The following is a 26,963-nucleotide window of genomic DNA, read 5'->3' as shown; positions in this document are numbered from 1 at the left end:
AACTGCTCATGTTTGTTTGGGCAGCATTTCCTAGCAAGAGGGTTGGTTTATTAAACAACGTCTTTCTCATCCATACCTGAATAGGGTGCGACCTCCAGCTTCTCCAAAGATCACAGGGGTGTGTGGGGGCACTTGGAAATAACCATTTCCCTTCTGGACTCTGCTCTCCTGTTCCCCACTCACTAGGAAAGACAGGTAGGCTGTTAGTCCTGAGATCACAGCTTCTGAACCCTGATCACACAGGCTGAAAACACTCCAACATTTTAAAAACAAAAACTCCTGGGGCTGGAGTGGCTGCTCAGTGATTAGAGCCCTGGCTGCTCTTCTAGAGGACCTGGGTTTGGTTCCCAGTACCACACAGTGGCTTACAACCCATCTGTGACCCTAGTTCCAGGGGATCCAACACCCTTTCTGGCCTCCTTGGGCACTGGGCACGTAAATGTTGCCCATACTTACATGCAGGAAAACTAATATGCATCAAATAAAAATAAACAAATCTAAAAAACTATTTAAATCAAACCCTGTTCCTTGGTCAGTGAGGGAAAGTTAGGTGGAGGAGGCTGGAGCAAAGGCTCTCCAGACAGAGAGGACTGAGGGCTCTTCAGAGGCCCCGAGGTCAGTCCCCAGCTTTCTAGGTCCAGGAGCTCTGATACCCTTGTCTGGTCTTCACTTGTATCCCCACATAACTGGCATATACATAATTTTTTTTTTAACTATTAAAAAAAGTAATAAAGGCGTAAAACAAGTAAGAACTAAATTCTCGAAAAAAGAATGTGGTGTTTTATATATAAGGGCAGAGAATGTAATCAGAGGTACAGTAGACTGTCCACCGTGAAACATAGCCCCCTTTGGAGAGCTTCACTATAAGAGTAAATGTAGCTGACCTGGTGCCTGAGTCACGTGCACAGCCAGGCCCCAGCTCCCTGAACCTGAGCACAATGGTACCATCTAGTACGTAGGTGTGTCTATGACAACCAGGACAGAGCCTGGACTATAAGAGACTTTTCTCAAAAGGAGGAGACAAGGAAGGGAAACCACTCGTATAAAAATGTGTGTTAAATGTCCCTGTGCGGAGGTAGCTGCTTCTGTTTGTTTTGAATATCAAACAGATATGGGGTTTCTTTTATCTGTGAGGGCCATGTTACATCTCCTGCAAGCTGTCTCAATGCACTGGATACTCTCACTCAGATGCAGAAGAGAGACAATTAACTGGGCATACCACAGGTTATGTCAGACTTCAGCACACTATGTTAGTACCCCTTGGCCCATGCAACTGCCACTTTTCTGAACAAACACACACTAACCATGGTTCACTTCGTTCTCTTCTTCGTCCATGGGAGTCACATGTGTTCTAGGCCAGTACTCCAGCAGTGCCTGTAGTAGAAGTCCTCCTAAATTCACTGTGGGTTAAGAGGAGAAATGGGAGAATTTGTTACCTCCAACCTAAGATAGGAAGTTGTTAGTGTTCACTATCCTATCGGGCAGGGGTGGCTATGAACAGGGCAGTTATGGACACTTGAAGGCAGAGGTGCTTCTTCTTCTTCTCAGGATGGGGATTACATGTGAGGCCTTAAAGAAGCTATACACACAGGCATGGTGGCTTCTGAATCAGAACGGTTCAAACTGTTAGACATTGTCTTTGTCTTTTTCTCTTCTCTTCTCTGTGAGTTCAGCCTGGCCTTTGACCCATCTTCTTTCTTCCTACTCTCAAGTTTGGGGATGAGAGAGGCATGTGCTACCTTGCTGGGGTACACATGCTGTGGGTTTGACTAGGATCCCCCCCCCCCAGACCCATGTATTTGAATGCCTGGCCAATAGGGAGTGGAACTAGTAGGAGGCGTGGCCTTATTGGAGGTGTGGCCTTGTTAGAAGATTTATGTCCCTGTGGAAGTAGGCTTTAACGCTTCCTATGTACAAGATACACCCAGTGTGACACACACGGCCTCTCCTTGCTGCCTGTGGATGGAGATGTAGAACTCTCCATTCCTCCAGCACCATGTCTGCCTGCACGCTGCATGCTTCCTGGCATGATAATAATGGACTAAGCCTCTGATACTGTAAGCCAGCCCCAATTAAATGTTTTCCTTTGTATGAGCTGACATGGTCTCTCCACAGCAATGGAACCCTGACTAAGACGCATCCTTAGGCACCCAACCCAAGACCAGAGACAGGAAGGTCTTCGTGCTTGAAGCCACAGAGAAAACACTATCCTGCTGTTCGGCAGTCAGGCTTCTTTATCCTTCTTGTGCAGACAGGGGTTTTACATTGTAGCTAAGGCTGTCTTGAACTTACGGCAGTTACCCAACCTAAGCCTCCTAAGGGCTGGGATTACAGGCATGAGCCACTATGTCTGGTTTAAGCTATTCTTTAAAACAAAATAACAGGATGTTATTCACAGATATACTCCCCTAAAGCCAGCAGCAACCTTGTATTTGTACATGTGTTGGATTGTTAAACACCAAATTCTTAGAAGAGTGCTTAGTGAGATACAGTGCCATGATGTGCTTGGGCAGTGGTGATGTACATCTTTAAACCCAGCACTCAGCCCAGCACTCGGAGGCAGAAGCAGGCGGATTTCGGAGTTCAAGGCCAGCCTGGTCTACAGAGTGAGTTCCTGGACAGCTAGGGCTACACAGAGAAACCCTGTCTTGAAGCAAAACAAACAAGCGAACAACAGTAAGAGTCATGATGTGGGAGGCGCTTTCAAAGATGACCAACCACCTTCTTTAATTGAAGACACTTAACTCACGTTTTGGGTCTGACCCATCAGGACTGCTGAAGCCAGCATCTTTGGCTGAAACCCAGGCAGCGAAGCAGTCACTCTCATCCAGAGTAATGGTCAGCATCTGTTGGAGGCACAGTGTCAGCAGCTCACTCTCCCTCCCCTCGTCTCCAGCACCTGACCCTGCAGCATCTGTACACCAGACTAAGGCTGAGCCGTGCCTCCTGGGATTCAGCTACAGCTTGCTTTACTCAAGTGCCAGGCTTAAATGACAGCATAGTAAGATGGGGAAGCAACTGCACATATCACATTTAAAAACAGCAAATTCCTTAAGAATAATTAGGACATGGAGGGGATCGTCAATTATCCAAAATTACATAAATGCTGATTGCCTAACTCACCCCTGTTTTTAGGTCTACTGAGAACCAATTTGGAACATACACCATTTTAAATCTTTTCTTAATTTCATCTTCAAAGTCCACTTTGCCCAAATCTTCCACTTTGCATGCCTGTATAAGGAAGCACAGTGAACAGGATGAAGCAGGAACTGACTGGCTGAAACGTCATTCTTCAAATTTCACATTTGCTTAGATAGTTCTAAAATATACTTCAAAAATAACATAGCCAACTTCTTTTATTCTAAGGCTTTTACATAACTACCTGCTAGCAAACTATTAAATTAGGGAGCAGAGGGATGGATGGCTCAGTGGTTAAGAGCACTTGTGGTTCCTGCAGAGGAAATGGGTTCAGCTGCAGTGGCCACCAGCCTCATAACCATCCACTTACTGCAGGTGCAGGAACCTGGTGCCCTCTTCTCATCTCCCTGGTACCAGGCACACGCATGATGCACAGACATATGTGCAGGCAAATGCTCATACACATTAAAAAAAAAAAAAAACCTTCATCTTTTTAAAACTGAAAACAATCTTTTCTGGGGATGTGGCTGTAATTTAATTTTTCTAATACTAAGTTCCAAACACTCCCCTAGAAGCACCATCAAGTAAATTTCAAAACAAAAGGGAGAAAAAGTAACCAAGAAACATGTTAGTAGTGCTTGCTTAGTGCTAAGTTTCTTTCGGACAACAGCTGGTTCAGGAAATAACCGTGAGCTTTCCTCTCCTGACCACCTTAATACTTCTATGGCTGGAGGGATGGCTCAGTGGTTAATAACACTTATTCTTGCAGAAGACCCAAGTTTATTCCCAGCACCTATATGGTGGCTCAGAACTATCCATAATTTCAGTTCCAGGGAATCCGATTACCTCTTCTGACCTCTGTAGGTACCAGGCACACACATGAATGAAGGCAAAACAGGCATACATACACAATTTAAACACTCTTAAAAAAAAAAGACTTCTGAACACCTCTCATTCTGAAAATGTAGTACTTCCCCAGAACCTTAAACGTTTATCTTAAGCATCTTCGGCGCTAGGTTAGTTTTCAGTTATAGCTCTTTAGTGCTGAACCCCAACACAGAGTTTCTCCTGATTGTTCGGTTCAACACTAGCGTGGCTTTTAGTACCCCAGTCATCTCCTTACAGGTAAACATGACCTCTCCCGCATCCTGTTGCTCCATACTGTCCCAAGGAAAACATACACTACTGTAACATACCCAAACCACAGGAGACGCCCATTTCCCGAAGCCTATGACATTTACTACACCGCACACATATTCCTTGGTCCTAGCTGGCACCCCTAGACCATTCTCTCCTAACTCACTGGAAACCCAAGCCCCGCTCCATTCAAATGCAGTCACAGATGGCATGTTGCCCCTCAGATCTCCATCGTATCTGTCACCATAAAATCACAACTGGACCAAAAAGCCACAACTGGACCATTACTGCTCTCTGGAAGTGCATGTGCGCATGTGAATACGTAAGCAAGCCTGGGCAGAAACTCCTTTTGTTCTCCTCCCAGAGGGGTGAGGGGAAAGGTGTCCTCTGGTTATGTTCAGGTCTTCCCTGGGAAACTTACAAACCACTGACAGTCCCCACCCCAATGGATTCCTCGTATGAGTAGTCAAACAGTTTCAAATTCTTCTACCCTAAACACACCTGAGAACACCCCCCCCCACACACACACACAGAGTAAGAACAGCCTCTCCTTGGATCTTGTTCCTAACCCTTTCCCAACTACCCCTCTCAGCCTGACTCCTGTAATCCACTGACTTCAAGACAGTTTCTTTCTTCATTGCCGTTAACAGTGAACCCACTAGCTCCTGCTTGAAGGGCTTGTCCCAGAGTCCACTCTCATGGCTCTCATTAACTCAGCTCCTTTCTGAAACCCTCACTTGTCCTTGAGCTGTCACTGGCTTCTGATTTTATCACACATTGGTGGCCTCCTCCTAAAATCCTTGACAAGAATGATGGCCCAGTTGACCCTCTTCCTAGTCCTATTTCTTGGAAATCCTGACAATCCTCATGACATCATCTGTAATGCCCATGCTGAGGGCTGCTGTGTGCTTATAGCCTGCGCAGGTGTCTGCCTACCAAGATAAACTCATGTGCACCATTTTCCCGATAGTTGGGCTGTCGTCGTCATCTGCCTCTACCACTTGAGTCCACACCAGCAGCTCAGGACCCATCTTCATGCCTTCCTCTCCGTTGTCTTCCTTTTGTTTCCCACCCATTTCACTGTAGCAGATTCCTATATGCTGAGCCCTGTGTTGCATGGTTCTGAAATATGCCCTTGACATCACCAGAGAATGGGTTGCCTTCATTTCTGGGTCGAGGCCACAGGTAAGTCTAGCAGGTCATGTGGCTACAGACTAGAACACAGTTCTGCCCTCTCCTTCATGTCCCCAGACTTCCTTGACTTCTTCTTTACCCTGTTAGGCTTACTATACCAGATCATGTGACCTCAGGACTTTCAAGGTGCATATTCAGACATGGGAAGCTGTTGTTTGCAGAGATGACAACCATGACACACATACCCTGGAGCTTCACCGAATAGAACTCTATCCCATCCAGACAGCAGGGTTCTACTGAGAGCAACTAATAGAGCAAGAACAGGACCACAGGCAGAACCAGGCTGCCAGTTTACCTAGGGACACAGTGTGACAAGACTCTTGGGTAGTGCGGAGACACTCAGTGATGGGGAGGGGAGGGCAGTCTGAGAAGAATCAAGCAGTTTTGCTGATGAATGATTAGGGATTTTCTGGATCCTCCCAGTTACCATGGGACCTTTTTTTTTTTTTTTTTTTTAAATTTTTTTTTTTTTAAAGATTTATTTACTATATGTAAGTACACTGTAGCTGTCTTCAGACACTCCAGAAGAGGGCATCAGATCTTGTTACAGATGGTTATGAGCCACCATGTGGTTGCTGGGATTTGAACTCCGGACCTTCGGAAGAGCAGTCGGGTGCTCTTACCCACTGAGCTATCTCACCAGCCTGGGACCCTTTTGTAAAAAAAGGACAGGACAGAATGGCTCTCCTTACACTCAGTGAGTGATCCAGCCCAAATGCCCACAGCATAATGATGAGAACCTTCCAAAACAAAGCAGTGTTCGATATGATTTGTAATACAGTGACCAGGGAAATGGTTTACGTGCTTAAAAAGGTTAGCTCCTACCATACATACCATCCAATATCCAAAAACATCCACCTACAAATAAAGTATTACTGCAAATAAATATTATCATGTACAGAGGAGGAAAACTAAGGGAAATAGAGGACACAACAACTCACCTTCAACACGTCCCAGTACGCCACGTTGTTATTCGTATCTTTGGTTAATATGTGTCGCTTGTCATTTAGGATGTGGCACTGAATGATACTAGCGCCCCCTAAAGGAAGAAAAAAACAACTGGCAAAAGACAAAAAGACTAGTACCCCCTCACTGTCACCTCTGAGGTGACAACTCTGGAGTTGGTTCTCCCCTCTCTCTTTACACGGGGTTTGGGGAAAAGAAGCTGAGCTGTGAGGACTGAGCAGCAAGTGCTGAGCCAGCCTGCCAGCCTGCCAGCCTGCCAGCCTGCCAGCCTGGCCTCTCCTCCAGCGTCCATCTCACCTTCTCTTCCTCTGCACCTCCTCAACTGTGTTTTATCCCGGAGGTCGCTAAGAGCTACAGATGAATGTGCCAGGCAGGATTCTAGTCCTAAGTGCAAACATTAAATGCAACTCCACCTCCCTTTTAAAGCTGGCATCTGGCTTGTGCCCAAAGACAAGATTAAAGATACTTTACATTGGCTACTGTGTTGTAGGGTAGAATATGAACAAGAGACTGGTGCCACAATACACATTTATAAAGGCAGCCCTTTTGTATACCGAATGCAAAAGGTGTCCTGCCCTGTTTGCAGCAAACGGAGCTGAAGACAGTGCATCACACACAAGGCAGACACAGAGAGCGCCAAGCTTCTCACCACTCACACTGGTCCTAACACACAAAGCAACCGTCAGGTCTGGGAGAAAGGACCTCATTGCTGTACACGCATGTACTGAAGCACCCCATGCAAGCTTTCATCTGTACCACCAATAGCCATTAATTTAAAAAAAAAAAAATCAATCAAAAACTCATTTCTGTGGCTGCTGGTAGGTGGCCTGTGGGTCCCACACCCCTGTGCATATGGGTAGCACTGATGGGACCTAGTCGGTTATTTAAAAATCACTCATGAAGGTAGGAGGGGACATGCTGAGGAGGTGTGAAGGGACCAGAAGAGATGACCTTGGAATGGGTATGATGATGACAACGCGTGATACACATGGCAGAAGCAGTCAAAGAATACATCAAACATGATCTTAAAAACCCCGGTCATCTCTTACCATCACTTTCTTGTGCTAAAAGCAAGCCCACGTTACTGGGCTTTTGTCTGTAGCAGCACTGCATTTAAAGAGAGGCCGCCACTTTGACTGTCATCATGCTTATTAACTGTAACCTCATTAAAGTCTGCTTGCCTGTGGCCTTCTTACCTTTAATAACTTGGTCGGGCTGTGTGCAGAGGGGCGTTATGGGGTTTGTACAATCATTGTCATAATCACCAGAGGCTCGAAAATTATGCATTCCCTTCAGTGTCTAAAGGGACAAAATTAATAATTTCAGCATTTTATGTTCTCCAGGCTTGTCAAGTGTTGAGAATGTTATAGCTGTAGAACTAGTAAACACTGAGTTATCACAGGTACATGAGACACACCCAGTCATGGCAGGGAGCCTCTAGGTCAACCAGCAAGAAATCCCACAAACACTGAGAGCATGCTGAGCTTACCCAGTGCCCCCAAAACAAACAACCATCCCCAAACAAACAGACAGACAGACGGCAAACCCACACGTCCCTGTGGTACTTTGAGTGAGAATGGCTTCCATATTTGAATGCTTGAAGGATTAAGAGGTGTCATTTTGTAGGAACAAAAGTGTTACTGAGGGGTGCCTTGTGGCTTTAAGAGCTTATGCCAGGACCACACTCTGTCTGCCTGCAATGTCTGGACCAGCTGTGAGCTCTGAGCTACTGCCCCAATGCCATACCTGTCTGCCACCACATTCCCCACCATGAGGATCATGAACTAATCTCCCGATTAGTACTCAATTAAATGCTTTCTGTTGTAAAGTACATTCATGTTTTATCACAGCAACAGAACAGTAACTAAGACAGCCCCAAAGCAAGGCACTATTCCAGTTAAGCTTTTAACTGACAGACACAAGGGCACTCACAGAAGTTCTGCAGCTGACCTGCACACAAACCCTCCCTCCGCCTAGCTCCCAGAGTCAGCTATGTAAGAAAGCTGAGCTCCTTAAGTAAGGAGCTGGTGCTATGAGGACCTAACTGCCCAGTCTCTATCTACTGACCCTGCTTTCCACACCTCGGAGAAAGGCCTTAAGTCAGAAGCCAGCCTCCTGTCCTATTACCTTCAGAAGAATGGGTATGTAGACTGTCTGCTTCATTCTTTTTGTGTGTTTAACAGAAACAGTGTCTTGCTATGTAGCTCAAGCTGACCTTGAACATGCAGTACTTCCATCTGTCAGTCTCCCAGGCAGGAGTCCACTGTGTACCACACACATGGCTGGACTGCTTATTCTCAGGTACAGTATTCTAAGGTCAGAAGCTGTCTGACACTGACTGGTTTAGTCAGGCAGCACTGTTCTAAGTACATCAAGCACATATCCTAGCTGGTTTCAAAGAAAAAGCAGTTTCATTTTGCCCACCAATGTCAGGGTTACTCCCACTCTTGGGATCACACCTGCATTCTCATGGGAATGTGGATGGGGCCACAATGAGCCTCTGCTGCTGGTACCTGGCATATCTTGAGATAGCAAGCCAACTAACCATGCCTACAGACTTGTCACAGCACGGTCGTGCACTTACCCACTTATTTACCGTGGACTTTGTTGTTGCAACCCAGACTGCAGGAGGGGGATCTGCTGATCTGTCAAGTTCCATCTAAAAACCAAACACAAAAGCCTTCTTTGTCAAGGGCTGATAACTCTTAACTGTTAGCCCAGAGATGAGCTATAAGCATGTGATACATCAAGGTGTATCACTCCTTTGTCAACAGCTGTACACCACCTGCACCAGTGAGCTGTAGACGCACAGGGAAAGCGGTCACCAAAGGAGCTGCGTGTTGCAGAATTGGAGAGGCTGCATGGCAGGTGAGCATCCTCCCATGAAAAGCTACTTGCAGCTGCTCCTGTGCGTGTGCACGTGCGCAGCTTGGCTCACAGTTTTAAATGAGGTTAACTGTGGAGACCTAAGTGGACACAGCCAAAAGGACAAGGACTTTCTGAAACAAAAGCAACATTCTGCTTCTGCTAGTCTAGTTTTTATTCTGTGTGTCTGTATACTTTTCTGAGATAGGTTTTTGCTGTGCCTTTGAAGTTAGCTTACATTCTTCCTTAACAAGGAAATAAATTTCTTCCTTTTTTTGAGAATGTTTATAGAAAAAAAAAAAAAACCTAATACAGTGAATAGGAAGTTAGCCCTCCCCTGGGGATAGGCTCCCAGGATCACATCACCAGGTGCTTCCTCTGCATCCCTGGCAGATGCTTCCCATCTGTAGTGACTCCACCAGGGTTGCTGGGGAGGCAGTGTATCTGTACTCTGAAGCAACTGGCTCTCCTCCTTCAGGAGACCGTCCACTCCTCAGTGCTGAGGCTGAGGCCTTAACACCTACACCTTCTTACCTGTCTGGTCACAGACTCAGCTGCGCGTGTTCTTCCCTGTAAGAACAGCAGGGCAGAAGAGCCAGGCAAACTCTGCAGCATAGTTGACACCATCACTAGGATTTATCAGTAGGAAAGTCATCCATGCCCCAGAGATGTATTTCAGATATCACAACTTGTGTACACCAAGACTCTCCCTACCCTGTTGAGGATAGAGGGTCTTCTTGACCCCATATCTGGTTCATATTTAGTGCAGATTCTGCTGCACATACCCAAAGCTCACAACCTCAGTTGGGAAACTCCACATACCTTGAGAACTGGTGCTTTTTCCTCACAGATCAGCACCCGAATGTCAGGGTTCCTTAGGTCTGTGCAGTAGATTTTCCTGTCTCGCCCTCCAGAATATACATGTGTAAAGGCATCGTTGACCTGTAGGGCCCAAACACCTTCATCATGGACTCGGTATGTTGCTATGCATCTCTGCTGGCCAAGGGACCACAGGCGAATGGTCCCATCAGAACTCCCAGAGAGGCACTGCGAACAAAGGAAATAAGGTGAGGGTGCTTCTGGGAGCAAGCCAGTCTGAGATGAGCAAACCCAACAGGCATGCTCCAGCAGGGGACACCAGAGCCAACTTGCCCGTGTCCTCTCTATCCGGCTGCCTGCTGGTTCTATAAACACTTTGGTGAGCTGTGTTTGGAAGACCAATGACTGAGGCAGGCAGAGTCTGAAAGCAGCTGAAGATAAGGTGTCGTGATCTCAGAACTAGCATTTTCCCTAAGAACTTAGTAAAACCATAAACTCTTAGGCCCCATCCAGACCTGAGCAGGCAAAAGTACAGCACAACAAAAGGGTCACCAATAGGCCCAGCAGGCTCCCGGGCAACTCCCATGGTCTCGGTCTGGTGGCACTGCTCTGAGCCAGTGAGCCTGTCAAACTGTAGAGAGGTTTAATGAAATGAGCAGACTAGAAGGCTTCCTCACAGACTGTTAGGAGCACTGGAAATTTAATCCCCTTTTAACTAGCTCACAAGGGAAGAACTGATCCAACCTGGGTGTGGGAGGCCCAAGGAGGGGCTCTCTATGTAGAAGATACTCCTCTGAGGTGGCAACACTCTTAGGAAAACTCCAACCCTTCATCCTAGAACATATGTCTACAGAGAGCAAGCTCTGGCAAAGACAGTGTTATGGAAGTCCACATAGCTTAATACTGTGAACAGTTAAGGACAAGATGCAGACTACACAAGTGGGGAGAAAGCAGACACAGACCAGGTTACTACTGGAGAAGTTGAGTGATGCTGGGATCTCAGACCCCTAAGATAGGTTTGGGACTTGAATGAACAGAAAAACCCTGTGGGTGGCAGATAACTGCACCTTAAGATCCAACAGGTAGCTTTTAGAACTGAGCCCTGCTGCCATCACAGCTTAGAGCAAATGCAGTTGATTTTGAGGGCTCTGCATTTGATAGTTAAATCACCTCACACAGAAGCACAGGACAACTCATAAAGAAATGACGCCGACTGAAGTGGACAGGAAGAGCATTAGGCCTCTGACTAGAGACTTAAACCTCACATAACACAGCAACAGACAACAAAACTGCCTGTGGAGTTTGAGTAGGAATGCCCCCATAGACTCCCGTATTTGAATGGATGGCCCATGAGGAGTAGCACTATTAGGAGGTGTGGCCTTGCTGCAGGAAGTGTGCCACTTGTGGGGGCGGGCTTTGGGGTCTTCTATGCAGTGGAACACAGTCTCTTACTGCTGCCTGCAGATTAAGATGTGTAACTCTCAGTTCCTTCTCCAGCACCAGGTCTGCCTGTACAGAGGCCAAGAGAGAACTGGATGCTCCTAGAGTTGGAGTTACAGAAGGTTCTGAACTTCAGACCTGTGTGTGGGGAATAGAACTCCAGTGCTCTGCAAGAGCAACAGTGCTCTTACCTGAACCACAATTTAGTATCCTAAACACTGAAAATTAGGATGTAAACCACACATGTAGCTTATGGCTCAAATCATCGTCCCTTTAGCCATGCCTAAAGGGGGGAAGCTGAGTCTGCACACAGCCCTTACCTGTGTGCCGTCCCTGTGCAGCAGCAGGGCCTTCACATTGTCCGTATGTCCTTTCAGCTTCATGAGTTTCGCGCAGGTTCTTGGATCCCACACTCTCAGAACCTGCCAGTTTTTACAGAGTATTAGATAAGACAGATTGGACACACCCGGCTTTTGAAAGCACCCAACTTTCATATCAAATGCCAACTATTACATTCTGGAGAGGAAACACTGCTGTAGCCATTGTATGTTGTCCATGGCTGCTAAGCTTAAGAATACTTTTCTAGGGCTGGTGAGATGGCTCAGCAGGTAAGAGCACCCGACTGCTCTTCCGAAGGTCCTGAGTTCAAATCCCAGCAACCACATGGTGGCTCACAACCATCCATAACAAGATCTGGCGCCTTCTTCTGGAGTTTCTGATGACAGCTACAGTGTACTTACATATAATAATTAAATAAATAAATAAATCTTAAAAAAAAAAAAAAAAAAAAAAAAGAATACTTTTCTAATGCCAAAATTACACAGCCTCCATCACTATATGCACATGTAATTAATATTTCTTTTATCACTCACTAGACAAAATTACTGGTGTTTTATTATTTTTAATTTTTGGTTTGTTTTGAGACAAGAATTTGGTTATGTTGCCCAGGCTGGTCTTGAACTCATAGACTCAAGCAATCGTCCTGCCGCAGCCTCCTGAGTGCTGAGACCATGTATGAGACTACCTCACTAAGCTCTGTGTATGTGTTTAAGAACTGAACAGATGCAATGACTCCATTTCTTGGTTCAGATATACTGGCCAGGCCTCTCTTACCTTCTCAGTGGACCCTGATACAATGATTGTTCCCAGTTGGTTCATGGCCAGGCTATAAATGGAGTCTTTGTTCCCACTTAAAGAAGAAGCTATTGAGGATAAAGGAAGTTCAATGTTAATAAAATCAGCAACTTGTCAGCAAAAATCACAAGCTTACATATTTGACTTGAAAAAAAAAAATCTTATCTTTACACATACTTTAAGAAAATGAAATCTGCCGGGCGGTGGTGGCGCACGCCTTTAATCCCAGTACTTAGGAGGCAGAGACAGGGAGATTTCTGAGTTCAAGGCCAGCCTGGTCTACAAGGTGAGTTCCAGGACAGCCAGGGCTATACAGAGAAACCCTGTCTTGACAAAACCAAAACCAAAACAAAGAAAATGAAATCTATCTATAACAGAGATAATTCCAAATAACAGTATCATCAAAATTAGTGGTTTTTTTTTTTTTTTCTTTCTGGATTTGAGTATCTGCAAGTGCTTAATATTATATCTGTTAAATTGAATTGTGCTGCCATTTAAAATTGACCCACATAAGCAGTATATCTCCAAAGATGGGCTTGAACTCATCTTGAAACCACCAGTCACTATATTATTCAAAGAAAATGCAAAATGAAAACAACATTTCACATACAAATCAGGTTAAACAAACAACCCAAACCCCAAACAAAAATCCAACGCAATGCTTTTAGCCAGAAGCATGTCCATGCCCTTTGATTTGGAAGCCAATGTAGAACTCTTTCCTCAGTAACTGATTCACAAAAATACACGAGGTGGGGAGTTAGCACCCATGAGGGGCTTACAAATGCCTGTTTCTATGTACTCAGTGAAGGTTAACTATTTCTAGTGTGGTTTTTATGCTCATACGCCTCTAAGCAAGTCCACCTGGGGCAGAATCTCTGTCACTAACCCACATCTCTGACGCTCCATATTTCAGAGTCAGGTCTTACTAAGCAAGCAAGGACACAGCAGAGAGAGTGTACCTGCTTAATCCCTGAAAAACAAAACAAAACCAACCAAACAAAAAAATCTCCAAGGGAACAAGGGAAAGACACTTTTTAGATCTATGCATACTTCTGGCAAAACAACACTGAAGATGGTTATAAACAACTGCCTTCCTGGAACAGACAGTCATTCTGACTCTGTTGCCACGGCATGGCAGCATCTGGAGTCACTCGAGTTTCATAGCCACTATGTCTTGAACACCTCCTCTGGTCTAGGCTAGGCCAGACTCTGCTCCTACAAGAAGTCTTCGGAGAGCCAGGCAGTGGTGGCGCATGCCTTTAATCCCAGCACTTGGGAGGCAGAGGCAGGCGGATTTCTGAGTTCAAGGCCAGCCTGATCTACAGAGTGAGTTTCAGGAGAGCCAGGGCTACACAGAGAAACCCTGTCTCACCTCCCCCCCCAAAAAAAACCAAGTCCTCAGAGCCTCAGCCTGGAGGCGCACACAGGCTGACCTAGTGCAGTGTTGAACTTCAAGTCTAGCTGTGTGCATTCCTGACCCAAGTTTATCAAGCAGCCACACTGAGTGTCTCTACACTTCCTCTAGAAGCATCCTACACACTCTGGCTTTTCCAGAACTGCTGGACTCTTTCGGGTTACTCTGAAAGCCCTTCTCAGCTGTTACTAGAAGCATTCTCTCCCTGAGTATGTCTTATTGTGGCCATTAACTCAAAAGCTTGTCAATTCAGCAAGACTTTGAAGTCAGAAAAGAGCTTGCCTGGCCAGGTATCACCTTCTAAGAGCATCAGTTATGTGTGTCTGGGGCAGGCACATGCCGTGTATGCTGTGGGAGACAGAGCGTGATAACACAGACAGACTCTTCTACCTGCAGGGACCCACACTTTAGTCATGCAGCCAACACATACACATACTCATGGGTTAGACAGGTTCCATCTGGAGAAGGTACTAAGTTTACAGTACAGTGAGAGCTAGTTCCCAGTTCAATCACTCTCAGGCTAGAAGCTATATGCAGAAGCACTCTCAAAATATAAAGCACTGTCTCAATGCAAACATATCACTGATGTTGCATGAACCACTCTTGAACAACTTAGATGGTTTTCAGAGCTGGTACAAATGCCTTACTTGTGACGGTGTTGTTTGAGGCAGTCAGTGCTGTCAGAGTGTTCACATCCCAGAGGAATATCTGTCTGTCCAGCCCAGCTGATGCTACCAGCTCTTTATCCTTGGCATACGCTAAGGCCTTTACATAGTCCTGTGACAGAACAGACACACTATGATCCATGATGGAAGAGATGAGTCTAACATGACAAGAAGACTAAAGTGTGGATATTACCTTATGCGTCCTGAGTGTGGACATGCAGAACCCTTTATGTGCATTCCAGACTTTTACTGTTGTGTCTGAAGAAGCAGATATTACTAGAAGAGACAAAGAGAATGTCTTGTAACTTGAAGGTTATCTTCCAGCAAACGGATGCTACTTCAAACAATTGTTTACACATGCATGCTCAAAAGTTCTTTCCAGAACTTACTCAATAGTGCCTTAAAGAGATATGTGAATGTACATACACAGTATTGGTTTTAATTAGTCAGGATGAACTATCCTAATCTCCCAGGTAAAAAGGTCCTTAATTTACCATAGAATAATTACTCAGACTGCAGAACCAAGAAATAAAGCTTACCAAAATAAGAAAAAGGTCATGCTAAAGACGCACGCATGCACACTTGAGCAGGCACAGTACGGGGGTCTATTTATCTAAGTTAGAATTTGTGTAACACTAACTGTTGTGATCATGTCGAATGACTAAAAGGAAGGCACCTGGTAACTAGCACTCTGCCATATTTTACTGTGGTATCAGCACGTGTGCATTTTCCTGCATTTATGCTGGGCTTTAATAAAAGTCTTACAGGCATGGCCCATTGAGTGCCTCCTGTTTCAGCATTAGGTATCGCTAGCATCCACATAAAAAGCTGGGTTATGAAGCACACACCTGTACCTACTATAACTCCAATGCAGCAGACCTGGGAGCTCAGGAGTCGGTCAATCTAGCAAAGTAGTGAATTCTAGATCAGTGAGCCTTTGTCTCAAACACTATGGTGTAGCACAATAGAAGAAGACACCAGATTTCAACCTCTAGCTTCCAAACACATCCAAATGTGCACGACACAAAAGACTTACATAAAAAATGAAAAATATATCAAACAGAATTTTACAATGTAAGAAGCCTGAGAAGAACTTACGCGTTTTCCCATTGCAACAGAGCACGACATCATTTACCCAGTCTGTGTGGTGCTCCATCGATGCTATGTACGGATCTTGCTAAAATGGAAAATCACAGAGTTTACGACTGAGAGCAAAGCCCACAACAGAGTGCAGTCACGCTCAGATTCTTTATTAATATAAATCACCATCACACTTAAATTAAATCCAGAGTGACACTTCCCCAAACAGGAGATGCTTCTGGAGAGCTGATGCAGAAAATAGTTTGTTTCAGGATAGTGTCCTTAATGAAAGTCTAGGTTTCCATGGTTGTCTTACACACAGTGAGTGGTGGCAAAGGGCACAAGCTCTGGGGTAGGCATGGTATGGGGAACAGAGTACAGAGGACAGAAAGGACCCAGGAAACCTGAGGCAGAAGAGCTGACCCTGTGGTACCTGTGGTTCACTAGTCTGGCCTAAGGGCAAAGGGAGACAAGCATGGGCTTTAGCTTCCCGTTGCTGTTGGTAACCCTTTCAGTGAGTCCCTACACTGCCTGTCCTTCAGAGAAGACTGAGGTCTGAGACACAACACTAGCAGCAGCACCAGATTCCTATCCGCTGGCTCAACTACGAGAGAGCCTTTACAGACAGCGTCAGTTACATCCCACACCCAAACAGACACATTTATATACTTCATAGGCAAGATCATAGCTCTTTACATGTCTAGGAACCAAGGCTATGCAATTTGTCATAAAGACCAGGGAAAAAGATGTTTGAGGGCAGGTCAGCCTGATAGCCAGATTCTTCTACGCAAGGTCTTTTAATTTTCTCTCAATTTGTTAAAAATAATGCAAACTCTCAAAAACTCAATAGTCTAATTCAAACATGAGCCCCTATGGCGTGTAAAGGGAAACAAAACGCATGTTCTTACTTTCATGCTTTTAACACTGCCTTCATCTGCTCAAGAGCTCAGTGCCTGCTGGACTGAGCCCGCTGGCAAAACCTTACCTGGCAGCCGTGGCCAAGTACCCTCTTTCTGCACTGAACACTGGTTTGTAGAGCGGGCTAAAAGACAGACTTAGAAAACAGGTTCTGGCACCAGGGGTCTGAAGTGAGTCTGAGCTCCGATTCACTGCCACACTAGCCATTTAGCCATCAGGATTCTCAAGTGCTAACAGTCTTGAAAAGGACTGTGGAAATTCAGATTGGGGTGAGCATGAGGGGACAAGGCACACAGTCAAGAGGTCAGTAAATGGCCCCCAGAAACTGTTCTCTACATCATTCACAGTGCAACCTTCACAAAGCCCAAGAGCCCCCTCCCTCCCCTTTGACTGCAGCTCTCCCATTCTATGCATTTACATGGCCCTCCCTGCTTAAGCAAAAGGCTTTCAAAACTGAGGCGTGGGTCAGTGGTGGCAGGGTGCTTGTCAAGCCAGCATGCACAAGGCCCAGGACTTGAGGTTCAGCACTGCAAAAGCAGCAGCAAAGCCTCAGGAAGCCCTAGGAGTAGGAGAGAGCAGCCGGCAACTTCACACCTACCACACTAGCCAGTAAGACCCTAGTGTGTTGTGAGGTCCTTAGTCACTTCTGTAAAAGTACACACTCAGCATGTGTTTTTCTACTTTCAGCACCATTATCAAGAGACTTTTTGGGTTCATAATTATGCCAAAATCCCATGGAAAGTGCTCATTCTTCACCAGCTGAGCATTTTTACTCCACTGTGGCAGGAAACTCTTACAGCAAACTAATTTATGGCACCCCTGAGTTATGTAAAAATACTTGTGAAACTTTCCTGGAGGCGTTTTCTCGCAGGCTTACAGAACTCTGGTGATGTCTTTATAGAATATATTAAGAAGCCCAGTGCTCAGAGATTAAAGCTGGGACTAAGGAAAGGAGTTCCATCAGACAGAACCACTGGTCCAAACACACGGCTCCTGCCTTACTTACCTTGTGCTGATTGACACTCCATATTCTTATGATGGAGTCTCGACCTGCTGTGAAGAGTCTGTTGAGTGCTGGGTCCAGTTGCAGGGCATTGACTCCATTCCGATTGTATTTCTCCACTTCATCTCGAATTACATAAGAAACCTAATGGGCATCAACAAAAGCCAAGCCACGGTGAGGTGTAGCCTGCTAGTGTCAATTCCAATACTACACTAACATCAAGCTAATGTTATCTTACTTCAGAAGGGACTGAAGCGCTGTGAGAAGAATAGCATTACTGACAGCCCAGCTCAAAACAAGCAGGTGACCCAACTCATGACCCAGGCATCTTAGTCCGCAAGCCTCCTCTCAGCCCTTTTTTGTCTAATCCACTTCACCAACCTTTCAACAGTGTATACTGGAATATACCCAGTATCCCACTGAGGCAGGACAGTCAGTCAGAAAATAGAGGAACATGGGAAGAAGCCGCCACCCCACCAACCCTGTTCTGTCTCTCCCTGGCTGACAGACAACAGGACAAGATCTGTAGACCTTACAAGTAAGACTGTGGGATGGCTGATGCCCACGAATGCTTTATGCCAGCACATCCTCCTCAATGGCATGCACGGCTGCAGTTCACATAACACCCGTGGGTGACAGGGCTCTAGAGCAAACTTTCCTTAAAGCCCACAGAGCAGAGCAGATGGAGCAGCTTGCCACCCTCACTGCCGAAGAGTGAAAGCGCACAGGAGGTGACGAAGCCCTTGCATGACTTGAAAAGCCTCTCTTCTCCCCTCACACTTGAAGGCAGGCAGGCAGGCAGTTTGGGCTTGAGGGCTGACTGAGGACGGCCTGGCATGTGCAAGGCCTGGGCTCTGTCTCAAGCATGACAAAGAAAGGAAAACAAAAATGGATAGCTGTGTACAAAGCTCCTTTAGTTCCTTCACTTTAGCACTTATTGTTACCACCAAACTCCACACCTTCAGTGAGGCCAAATTTGTGTTCTCCTGACACCTTACTTTACTCTAGGCTATCCCCAAGCTTTTAGAATCTTGTGTTTTGACATTTCTGGATTTTTGTCCTTTGCTGTACATTTAGAAAGCACTTTCAATTCTAGAAGTTGTGATGCTTCATGACTGCAGATGCGGCCCATGTGGATACTATTGTATCTGTGTTCCTTGTTCTTTAGTGTCCATCTAGCCCAGGCTGCCCTGGAACTTTCTATATATAGCTCAGGATGGTCCCTAATTCTCCCACCTCAGCTGCTCAAGTATTGAGACTACAAGTATGTGCTACCACACCCAGCTTCTACTATTGTATTTTTCAATAAATTACAGTACAATGAAAAGCAGAAATATCTTTTAAAAAAAAATTTATTTTATGTATATGAATACACTGTAGCTGTCTTCAGACACACCAGAAGAGGGCATCAGATCCCATTACAGATGGTTATGAGCCACCATGTGGTTGCTGGGAATTAACTCTGGACCTCAAGAAGGTCAGTGCTCTTAACCACTGAGCCATCTCTCCAGCCCCTAGAAATATCTTTAATAAGGAAATGGCTACACTACCAGGCTGGAAAGATGGCTCCTCAGGTAAAGACGCTGGAAGCCTGAATCTGATCCTTGGAATATATGTAAGGTGGAAGGGAGAACCCACTCACAAAGTTACCCTCCGATCTCTTGCATGCCCATGGCATGTGATCCCCACTCTAACAACAACAACAACAACAACAAAGATTTAGAAAATTTACTCTACAGACATTTCTATATGGTCATTAAAGGGAGAAGTAGAATTTATACAGTGATTGGTTCTTAAGACAATTCACATTAAATTTTATTCAAGTCCAGCAGGACAAAATGTGCCTCTTGTTTCACAAGAGCAGAAGAAATTCAAGGGCCTGGTGCAGAGCTCTAGTTCCTGCTATGAGATGTCCAGGACACTATAAACCCCCAAGGTCTTTAGCCATGAACAAATGCTAGTCTTGTGTGTTGGCCTCCATTGTTCTCTGCCAGCCTGTGGAAGGGGAAGCGCAGGGCATCAGGAGGGGGCTTCTAAGGGGAAGGGGAAGCAACAACAACCTCTGAATCAAGGTAAGTGGGAACTACCCCAATAAACTTATTGTGGTTTTTTAAAAAAAGATGTCTAGACACAGAAAGACAGAAACAAATTCACAACTTAATGTGATTTATTTTTATTTTAATTATGGGTATATGTATACATTTATATACATTTGTGCATGTGTGCACTGCCTATTGAGGCCAGAAGAGGTTACCAGAAGCAGGAGTTATAGGTAGTTGTGAACTGTCTGACATGGGTCCTAGGAACCAAGTAGAGTCTTCTGTAAGAGCAGTATGTGCTTAACTGCTGAGCCATCTCCCAGTCCTGGGATTTAATACTCTAAAAAATTACTAAGTAAGTACCCACCAGTTGCCAGGTACAATTTTAGATGTAGAGGATTGTGGATAGAGCAAAGAAGTCTTCCTGGGGTAGCATTCTAGGGAAAGAGCTTAAATGAAAGGAACAGCAAGCCAAAAGAAACATGGGCAGAGCATCTACTAAGTGAACAGTTACTTTCTTCTAACTTCACTGTGGCAGTTGGGAGGCAGAGTTGAGAACTCATGACTAGGCTCAACTGCCTGCAAAACAGGGCAGGCACAATGTGAGCTTTGTAAGGTATCAGGAAGCCAGGCCTTTAGTAAGAAACACATTTTGTAAGAGCCAATTAAAGAGACTCGAACAGGAGAAAAGTAACAGGGTAGGAGCCACCAGCAAGCCGCAGCGCAAGCCCTGTCTGACTCAGTTACGTAGGAAACCCCCTCCTTCAGCATCTGGAACCTAAATGTCCTCAGGGGCATTGGTAGTCATTGCAGAGAAAATCAGAGAGAAAGATTCTTTCTCTGACCATTTAAAATTACTCTGTGGTTTACATATGAAGTAATGGCTTTCCTTAGCCCAACTTCTCTGCACCTTCCCTCTTCATGGGAATCAGGCAGGCTTCTATCACAGTTGTTTCAAATGGCCGCACGTAGCAGCCTAAGTGTACCCGCTGCAAAGGGTCTCACAGGCTCAAACTGACCAACTGCAAGGTTTGTACTCTTTAGTAGCCACTAGGATAGAGCATGCTTCCAAGCTCACTGCACCTGCTCATCAATTCAGTCCCTGTGACTGTAGGCCTACAGTCCTTACATAACTGCCTGTCAAAGTTCCATCTTTGCTCCTAACTACTGCCTGCTCTTAAAAAAAAAAAAATGACTTTATCTCTGTGAGTACACTGATGCTGTCTTCAGACACACCAGAAGAGGGCATTAGATCCGACTATAGATAGTTGTGAACCACCATATGGGTGCTGGGGATTGAACTCAGGACCTCCAGAAAAGCAGTCAGTGCTCTTAACTGCTGAGCTATCTCTCTATGCCTTCATTCTTTCTCATGCTTTCCCCATGGCAGCCCCTTCTGCGCACCACAACAACACAACAATTTTCATATAAAAATGTCTATGGGTATCTTATAGAATAAAAACAAAACTTACTTTTATAAAGAGAAGACCAGACAAGGTAGTGCATGCCTTTACACCCAACTCTTGGGAGATAGGGACAGGAGGGTTTCTAAGTTGGCCTGGTCTACAGTGAGCTCTAAGAAAGACAGGGTGTGTAGAGAGACTGATCTTAAAAAACAAAGCAATCAAAAGAGGGAAGGGGGTGGGCTGGTGTGTAGAGGCACTTGGTATCAACCCCGAAGACCTGAGCTCCATGCCTGGATCTACAAAATGGGAGAACCAACTCCTCCTATAAGCTCTTCCCCAAATGGCTCCCCACACCCCCACAAGGAACTTCAAAGCGTTCTAACCTCACAAAGGGAACACAGGGCAAACTCAGGCTCTTCAAGGCTGAACACTACGTCATTTCTCCCTGGGCATCTAAAAGACACCAGAATGAGAGCACCTCCAGAACCAATGACCTCCACGTTTCCTGCGTCTTCTCATCTCAGCTGATAACTGCATTGCTCTTCAGGACTTTGCAGTCTGTGGATTGCTCTTCTCACACTGTGGCTGACTGAGAGCATGCACACACTGGGATATCACTGAGGATGAAGGGGTTGCTGGGTGGGATGTGGTTCCTGAGTTCAGAACCCACCACTTACTGCTCCTCACCTCACATACTCTTTACTACAGGACACGAAGGGCTCCCCCAGCTGGCCTGCAGCCACTTCTCTGACTGCATCTACTACTCCTTTCTCTAACCCAGGTCTCTTTTCTGCTACATAAACAGGCCACATTCCTACCTTAGGACATTTGCATCGGATATTCTCATTGGAGAATGTTCTCAATCTAGATGGCTTCATGATTGTCACCAAAGCCTTTCAAGTTACCATCTCAAGTGAGGCCTTCTCAGCCCAGAACAAAAATTCCACTTCTGCTTAGCATGGTGGCACAGGCCCTCAAGTCCAGCATGTGGGAGGCAGAGGCAGGCCAGTCTCTGTGAGTTTCAGGCCAGTCAGGGCTACATACTGAGTCTAGTCTCAAACCACCAGTACCACCACTTCTGCTTCTTCTACTGCCAACTATGGCCAGTTTTTAACCTTTAGTCTATTTGCTGTTTGAAAGAATGATATAATTACATAGCACATACCTACTGTGTATACATTTCAGTTCACACTGTCAACATCCATTCATTTGATTCATCTTATCCTCTTATATCTTTTTCTTGAAACTTTAGGCATGTGTATCACTGTCTAGTTGTTTTTTATCTTTACTATTTATATATGTTCATTTAAGATAAAATTTACAGTGAAACATACCATAGATACTTGTGATAAATCAGTTCACCCTTGCAATACAAACGCTTACAAAGGCAGAACATCATCACACCTACAAAGTCCCTTCTCTCCCCAGTGTGCACACACTATCCTCGGGTAACCTAACTCTAACTTTGTCACCACAATATCCAGTTAATAGGGGCAAACAGCTCCTGAGCACGGCTACTTCCAGACAGCAGGTTAGACTAGTCTAGTTCAGTCCAGGAAAACCAAATATAACCATTATCCTCCATCTGTCCCTCTTGTCCTGTCCCATCCTGTCCGTAAGCTATGACTTTCTATTTGTCACTTTACTCCGCTGGTTCTTTTTTTTCCCCCAAAGATTGATTGATTGATTGATTATATGTGAGTACACTGTAGCTGTTCTCAGACACTCCAGAAGAGGGCATCAGATCCCGATACAGATGGTTGTGAGTCACCACGTGGTTGCTGGGACTCAAACTCAGGACCTTCGGAAGAGCAGTCAGTGATCCCAACTGCTGAGACTCTACTGGTTCTTAAACAGTATTTTAGGGCTGGAGAAATGGCTCAGCGGGTGAGAAGTTTTGCTGGTCCTGCAAGCATGAGCACGAGGCAGTTCCCAGAGCCCACACAACACCAGGTGAAGCAGCACACATCTGAAATCCCAGTGCTTCCATAGTGTGATGGATGTGGGGATGGCAGAGGTCCTGGAGGCTCATGGGCAGCCACATTGCATATGCCCTGGTGAATGACTGTCTCAAACAAGAGGGAAAGTGACTAAGGACAGCAGAGATTATTCTGATCTCACCTGTGGTGTGGTATACTTAAGTCTACATTCACATGCACGACGGACATACTGACTTCTTAGGACACACTCTAGTTTGCCTTCTTCTAAACCAGGGGTTAGCAACAAGTACCTGAAGGACAGACCTAGCCGAAACCTTGTTTGTGTGAACTAGTCTTGCTGGATAATTGCCAAGTAACCCACAAGATGAATATATTTTGTTTAACAACTACATAGAAATTTCCAAAAATGGGTATTTAGTATTTTGTTTCCCACAATAGCAATATTCCTACAATAAATATTTTAGATAAGTAGAGACAGATTACAAACACACATGTGATTTTGTAGAAAATTTCTTTTAAAGACAAGGGTCTTACTATGTAGCCCTAGGAGACCTTGAATGCAGCGTGTACATCAAGTCTGCCTCTGCTTCCTGAGTGCTAGTATTAAAGGCATATGCCACTATGAAAGGCTAGAACACATTTGTTTATTTGTTTGTTTTCGAGACAGGGTTTCTATGTAAAGCCCTGGCTGTCCTGGAACTCACTTTGTAGACCAGGCTGGCCTCAAACTCAGAAATCCGCCTGCCTCTGCCTCCTGAGTGCTGGGATTAAAGGTGTGTGCCACCACGCCTGGCTTAGAACACATGTTTTAAGTAAGGAACTGTGGGCTCAAGGCGCTGCCTTTAAGTTTGGCAAAGCAAGACACAAAGTGGTAAATGCTATAGCTCTGTTTAAAGTAAAAACTCATGTCAGATAGCAAACTGGAGAAGCACAGGCATAGCTTTTAACCACTATCAATTCTGCCCTTAAAGGAAACTTCTATCTAGAGAGGTTTTGGTTGTTACGGCTTGGGAGGTACTATTACATCTAGTGGGCAGAAGTCAGGGGATCCTAAACAACCTAAAACACACGGGGCAGCATCCTCACCTCCCGCAGGGAAGACCAAGTCACCCTAATGTATAAAGAGTGAGCAGGCTGAAGTGACACAGGACACTACACATAGTTGCTGTTCTTGAGATAGCGAAGAACAACTATGATTCATAGTTTTGCACCATTTGTAAGTTCTTGCAACGTGCATGCGTGCATCCCTTCTGTGCAATAGGAGATGAAGTCAGTCCCTGAGGCTTCTAACATTGCTCTGTACCTACTGGGCAAATCCTAAACATTCTCTAGCAGGCTAATTTCAGATTTTCATAGGAAATAGTGTCTAATCACAATCGGTTTGCTGTTGAACAGAGTGCTAAACACCAAATTCTACCTTCATTCTCTGGACAGCTGAGCATGGAACTAGCTCCTCCCTTGGTCTATATGCACCAGCCAACATCTAGCCTATTTAAACACTTCTTTTTTGGCACCTGATGTGATTCATTTTCTTCTCTACTCTTCTCTGTTGTGTGTGTTGTCCTAAAAAAAAAATTTTTTTTAAAAAGATGCTAAGGACAGAAGTCAAGAGCCGTGTGAAAGGCAGGCACGTGCTCTACACTGAGGTGTATTCCCCCAGAGTCAAGGATAACTTGGAGTCAGTTCTCACAGTCCACTTTGTGGGTCCCAGGAACCAAACTCAAGTCTTCAGGCTTGGCAGCAAGCACATTTCCCCTCAAAGCCATCTTGCAAGCCCATGTCCTTTTAAGTCTTTACCCCAAACTGAACGAACTGATAATCCTTACTCTATCAAGAACCACTATCCTAGTGTGTGGAACTGGACTAAGTTACAACTTAGTTGGAATCAGCGTTTTCACTCCCTTGGCCTGGAGGCTGGGGTTACTTCAGTGCCATCAAGAATGCCATTTAAAAGAAAAGCAGCATCTACTCAGGGAAAGCTAGGGGATTTTTAGATTCTTGTCACCTCACTGATGCACAGGGGCATAAGCACATACGGACACATGCATGTGGAGGCTATAGGGTGACCTGAATGCCTTCCCTCATTGCTCACTCTCCATCTACCCTGTTTCTTTCATGGGACCTGGAGTTTACCGATCAGCAGGACTAGACAGCCACCAAGCTTCAGGGACACTCCAGTTTCTGCCTCCCTAGAGCTGAGATTCCAAGTGCCAACCAACATGCCAGACATCTTTTCGAGTGAGGGGATAGAGATGTTTACGTAGGGGCAGACATTCAGATCCTCAGGTTTGTGCTACAGGCCTTCTACCAGACTGACCATCTCCCAGTCTAGCCCAATTTTAACCATTAAACAACCATTGGTGAGCACACAGGGCCAACAAATGGAAGTCAGTACTATAAAGAGGACACTCATTCAGAAAATGCCACAGCTTTCCAGCCTTATGCTGGGGTTACTCACCTTTGGCCCTCCCTTCTTAACACCGAGTTCAATCTGTGGAGTGTTTACTGATTGCTAAACCCTTTTAGTCTCTTCTCCTCTGTGCAGCCAGTCTACGCACTCAGTCCACTTTAATGACTGAATGCATTTTTAAATTTTTTTATTTTGAGGCAGTGTGTCTCATGTAGTCCAGACTGATTGATCTCAAACTTGGTAGGTCCTGGAGGATGACCTTGAATTTCTGATTCCCCTGTCGTCACACACACACAGCAGTGCTAGAAGTACAGGCAGGTACCAGGCAAGCCTGGTTTTATGTGGTGCAGGGGGTTTGAACCTTGCTCAGAACAGGAAGGACTCTGCTAAATGAGCTTCATCCCCAGCACAAAAGGCAGCAAGCAAAACTCAAACGTACACCAAACCGACGTGATTTGGGGGGAACTCAAAGCAGCCACGGTGCGGGTGAGCGAGCTCATCCCTGGAGATCCCGACCTTAGGGAGCTTAGGGCTAAAAAGGAAGCCCGGAAGCTGCAGAGTGAGGACGGTGGAGGGCGGAGGCAAAGCCCACCGCTAAGGAAGGGACACTGTCCTTCCCTCCAGCACAGAGCTCCCACGTGCGACCCGGCCCCGCCACGCCCCCGCAAGGCCCCTCGCTTCCCGGCCTCACCCACCAGCGGGCGCCGCGCGGCCTCCGCCGCCCGGTAGCGGCGGTTCCGGAGGAAGGCGGACGAGAGCAGAGGCAGGTGAGCGGACAGCAGGCCCATGGCGCCGCCGCAGGCCCGGTGTCCCGGGACGGCGGTTGGCCGAGACGGCGGGGCCCCGCGACCGCTCGCGAGGCCCGCGCGCCCCGTCCGCCCGCCGCCGCCTCAGGCCGTTGGCGCCCCGGCCCCACCCCTCGCGCCGCTGCGCCCCGCCCCGCCCCCTCCGACTGTCGAACCCCGCCAGTCGCGGCTCGAGGCATCCGCCCGCCCGCGGGGGCACCAGACCCGACGGCGGCGTCGCCATGGCCGCGGGGCCGGGCCGCCATACCTGCACTTTCCTCCGCCCGGCGGTGTTCTGCCGGTGATGGGCCGCCATCTTGCATGTTGACACTCCGACGTCACTTCTGGGAGAGGCGAAGCGCCAGCGGATGTCCCGCCCTACTCTCTGGTTGGGTAGAAGGTAGGTAGGGCGTAGGTTTTCCGGGCTGGTGGCGAGGGGAAGCGCTGGCGGAGGACTAGCAGAGTGTGGGCGGGAGCGCTCATTCTGGCCGGCCTCCGTGCAGCTAAGCCCCAGGGCCTGCATGCCGAGGGAAAGCGCTCGAGAGAGGCGTGCCCCAGCCACTTAAGCCAGTGCTTAACCGCCGGACCACGTCTCTAACTCCATATTTAT

The 26,963-nt window shown here is 46.2% G+C and overlaps 1 protein-coding gene across 2 annotated transcripts in view; it reads right to left on the bottom strand.

Moving 5' to 3' along the window:
• Positions 1–26,709, bottom strand: part of Wdr48 (WD repeat domain 48) — a 33,456-nt gene extending 6,747 nt beyond the window's left edge. Inside the window, exons 1-15 of one of the 2 annotated variants that reach the window (XM_021205935.2) lie at positions 26,622–26,709; positions 17,777–17,917; positions 15,871–15,949; positions 14,966–15,048; positions 14,755–14,884; positions 12,673–12,761; positions 11,880–11,981; positions 10,123–10,347; positions 9,020–9,094; positions 7,632–7,734; positions 6,411–6,508; positions 3,124–3,231; positions 2,750–2,846; positions 1,305–1,400; positions 77–182 (exon numbers count right to left, since the gene is read on the bottom strand). In XM_021205935.2, coding sequence (XP_021061594.1) covers positions 77–182; positions 1,305–1,400; positions 2,750–2,846; positions 3,124–3,231; positions 6,411–6,508; positions 7,632–7,734; positions 9,020–9,094; positions 10,123–10,347; positions 11,880–11,981; positions 12,673–12,761; positions 14,755–14,884; positions 14,966–15,048; positions 15,871–15,949; positions 17,777–17,917; positions 26,622–26,669 — 1,580 coding nt within the window. In that variant the 5' untranslated portion in view covers positions 26,670–26,709. Of the gene's footprint in view, positions 1–76; positions 183–1,304; positions 1,401–2,749; positions 2,847–3,123; positions 3,232–6,410; positions 6,509–7,631; positions 7,735–9,019; positions 9,095–10,122; positions 10,348–11,879; positions 11,982–12,672; positions 12,762–14,754; positions 14,885–14,965; positions 15,049–15,870; positions 15,950–17,776; positions 17,918–26,263; positions 26,394–26,621 lie in introns of those variants that run through there. The other variant, XM_029542871.1, reaches the window with a different exon arrangement.
• Between the last annotated feature and the right edge of the window lie 254 nt (positions 26,710–26,963).

Source organism: Mus pahari, chromosome 10 (assembly GCF_900095145.1).
Source record: "Mus pahari chromosome 10, PAHARI_EIJ_v1.1, whole genome shotgun sequence".
NCBI classification, from domain to species: domain Eukaryota; kingdom Metazoa; phylum Chordata; class Mammalia; order Rodentia; family Muridae; genus Mus; species Mus pahari.
This window is presented reverse-complemented; position numbering and strand designations above follow the sequence as displayed.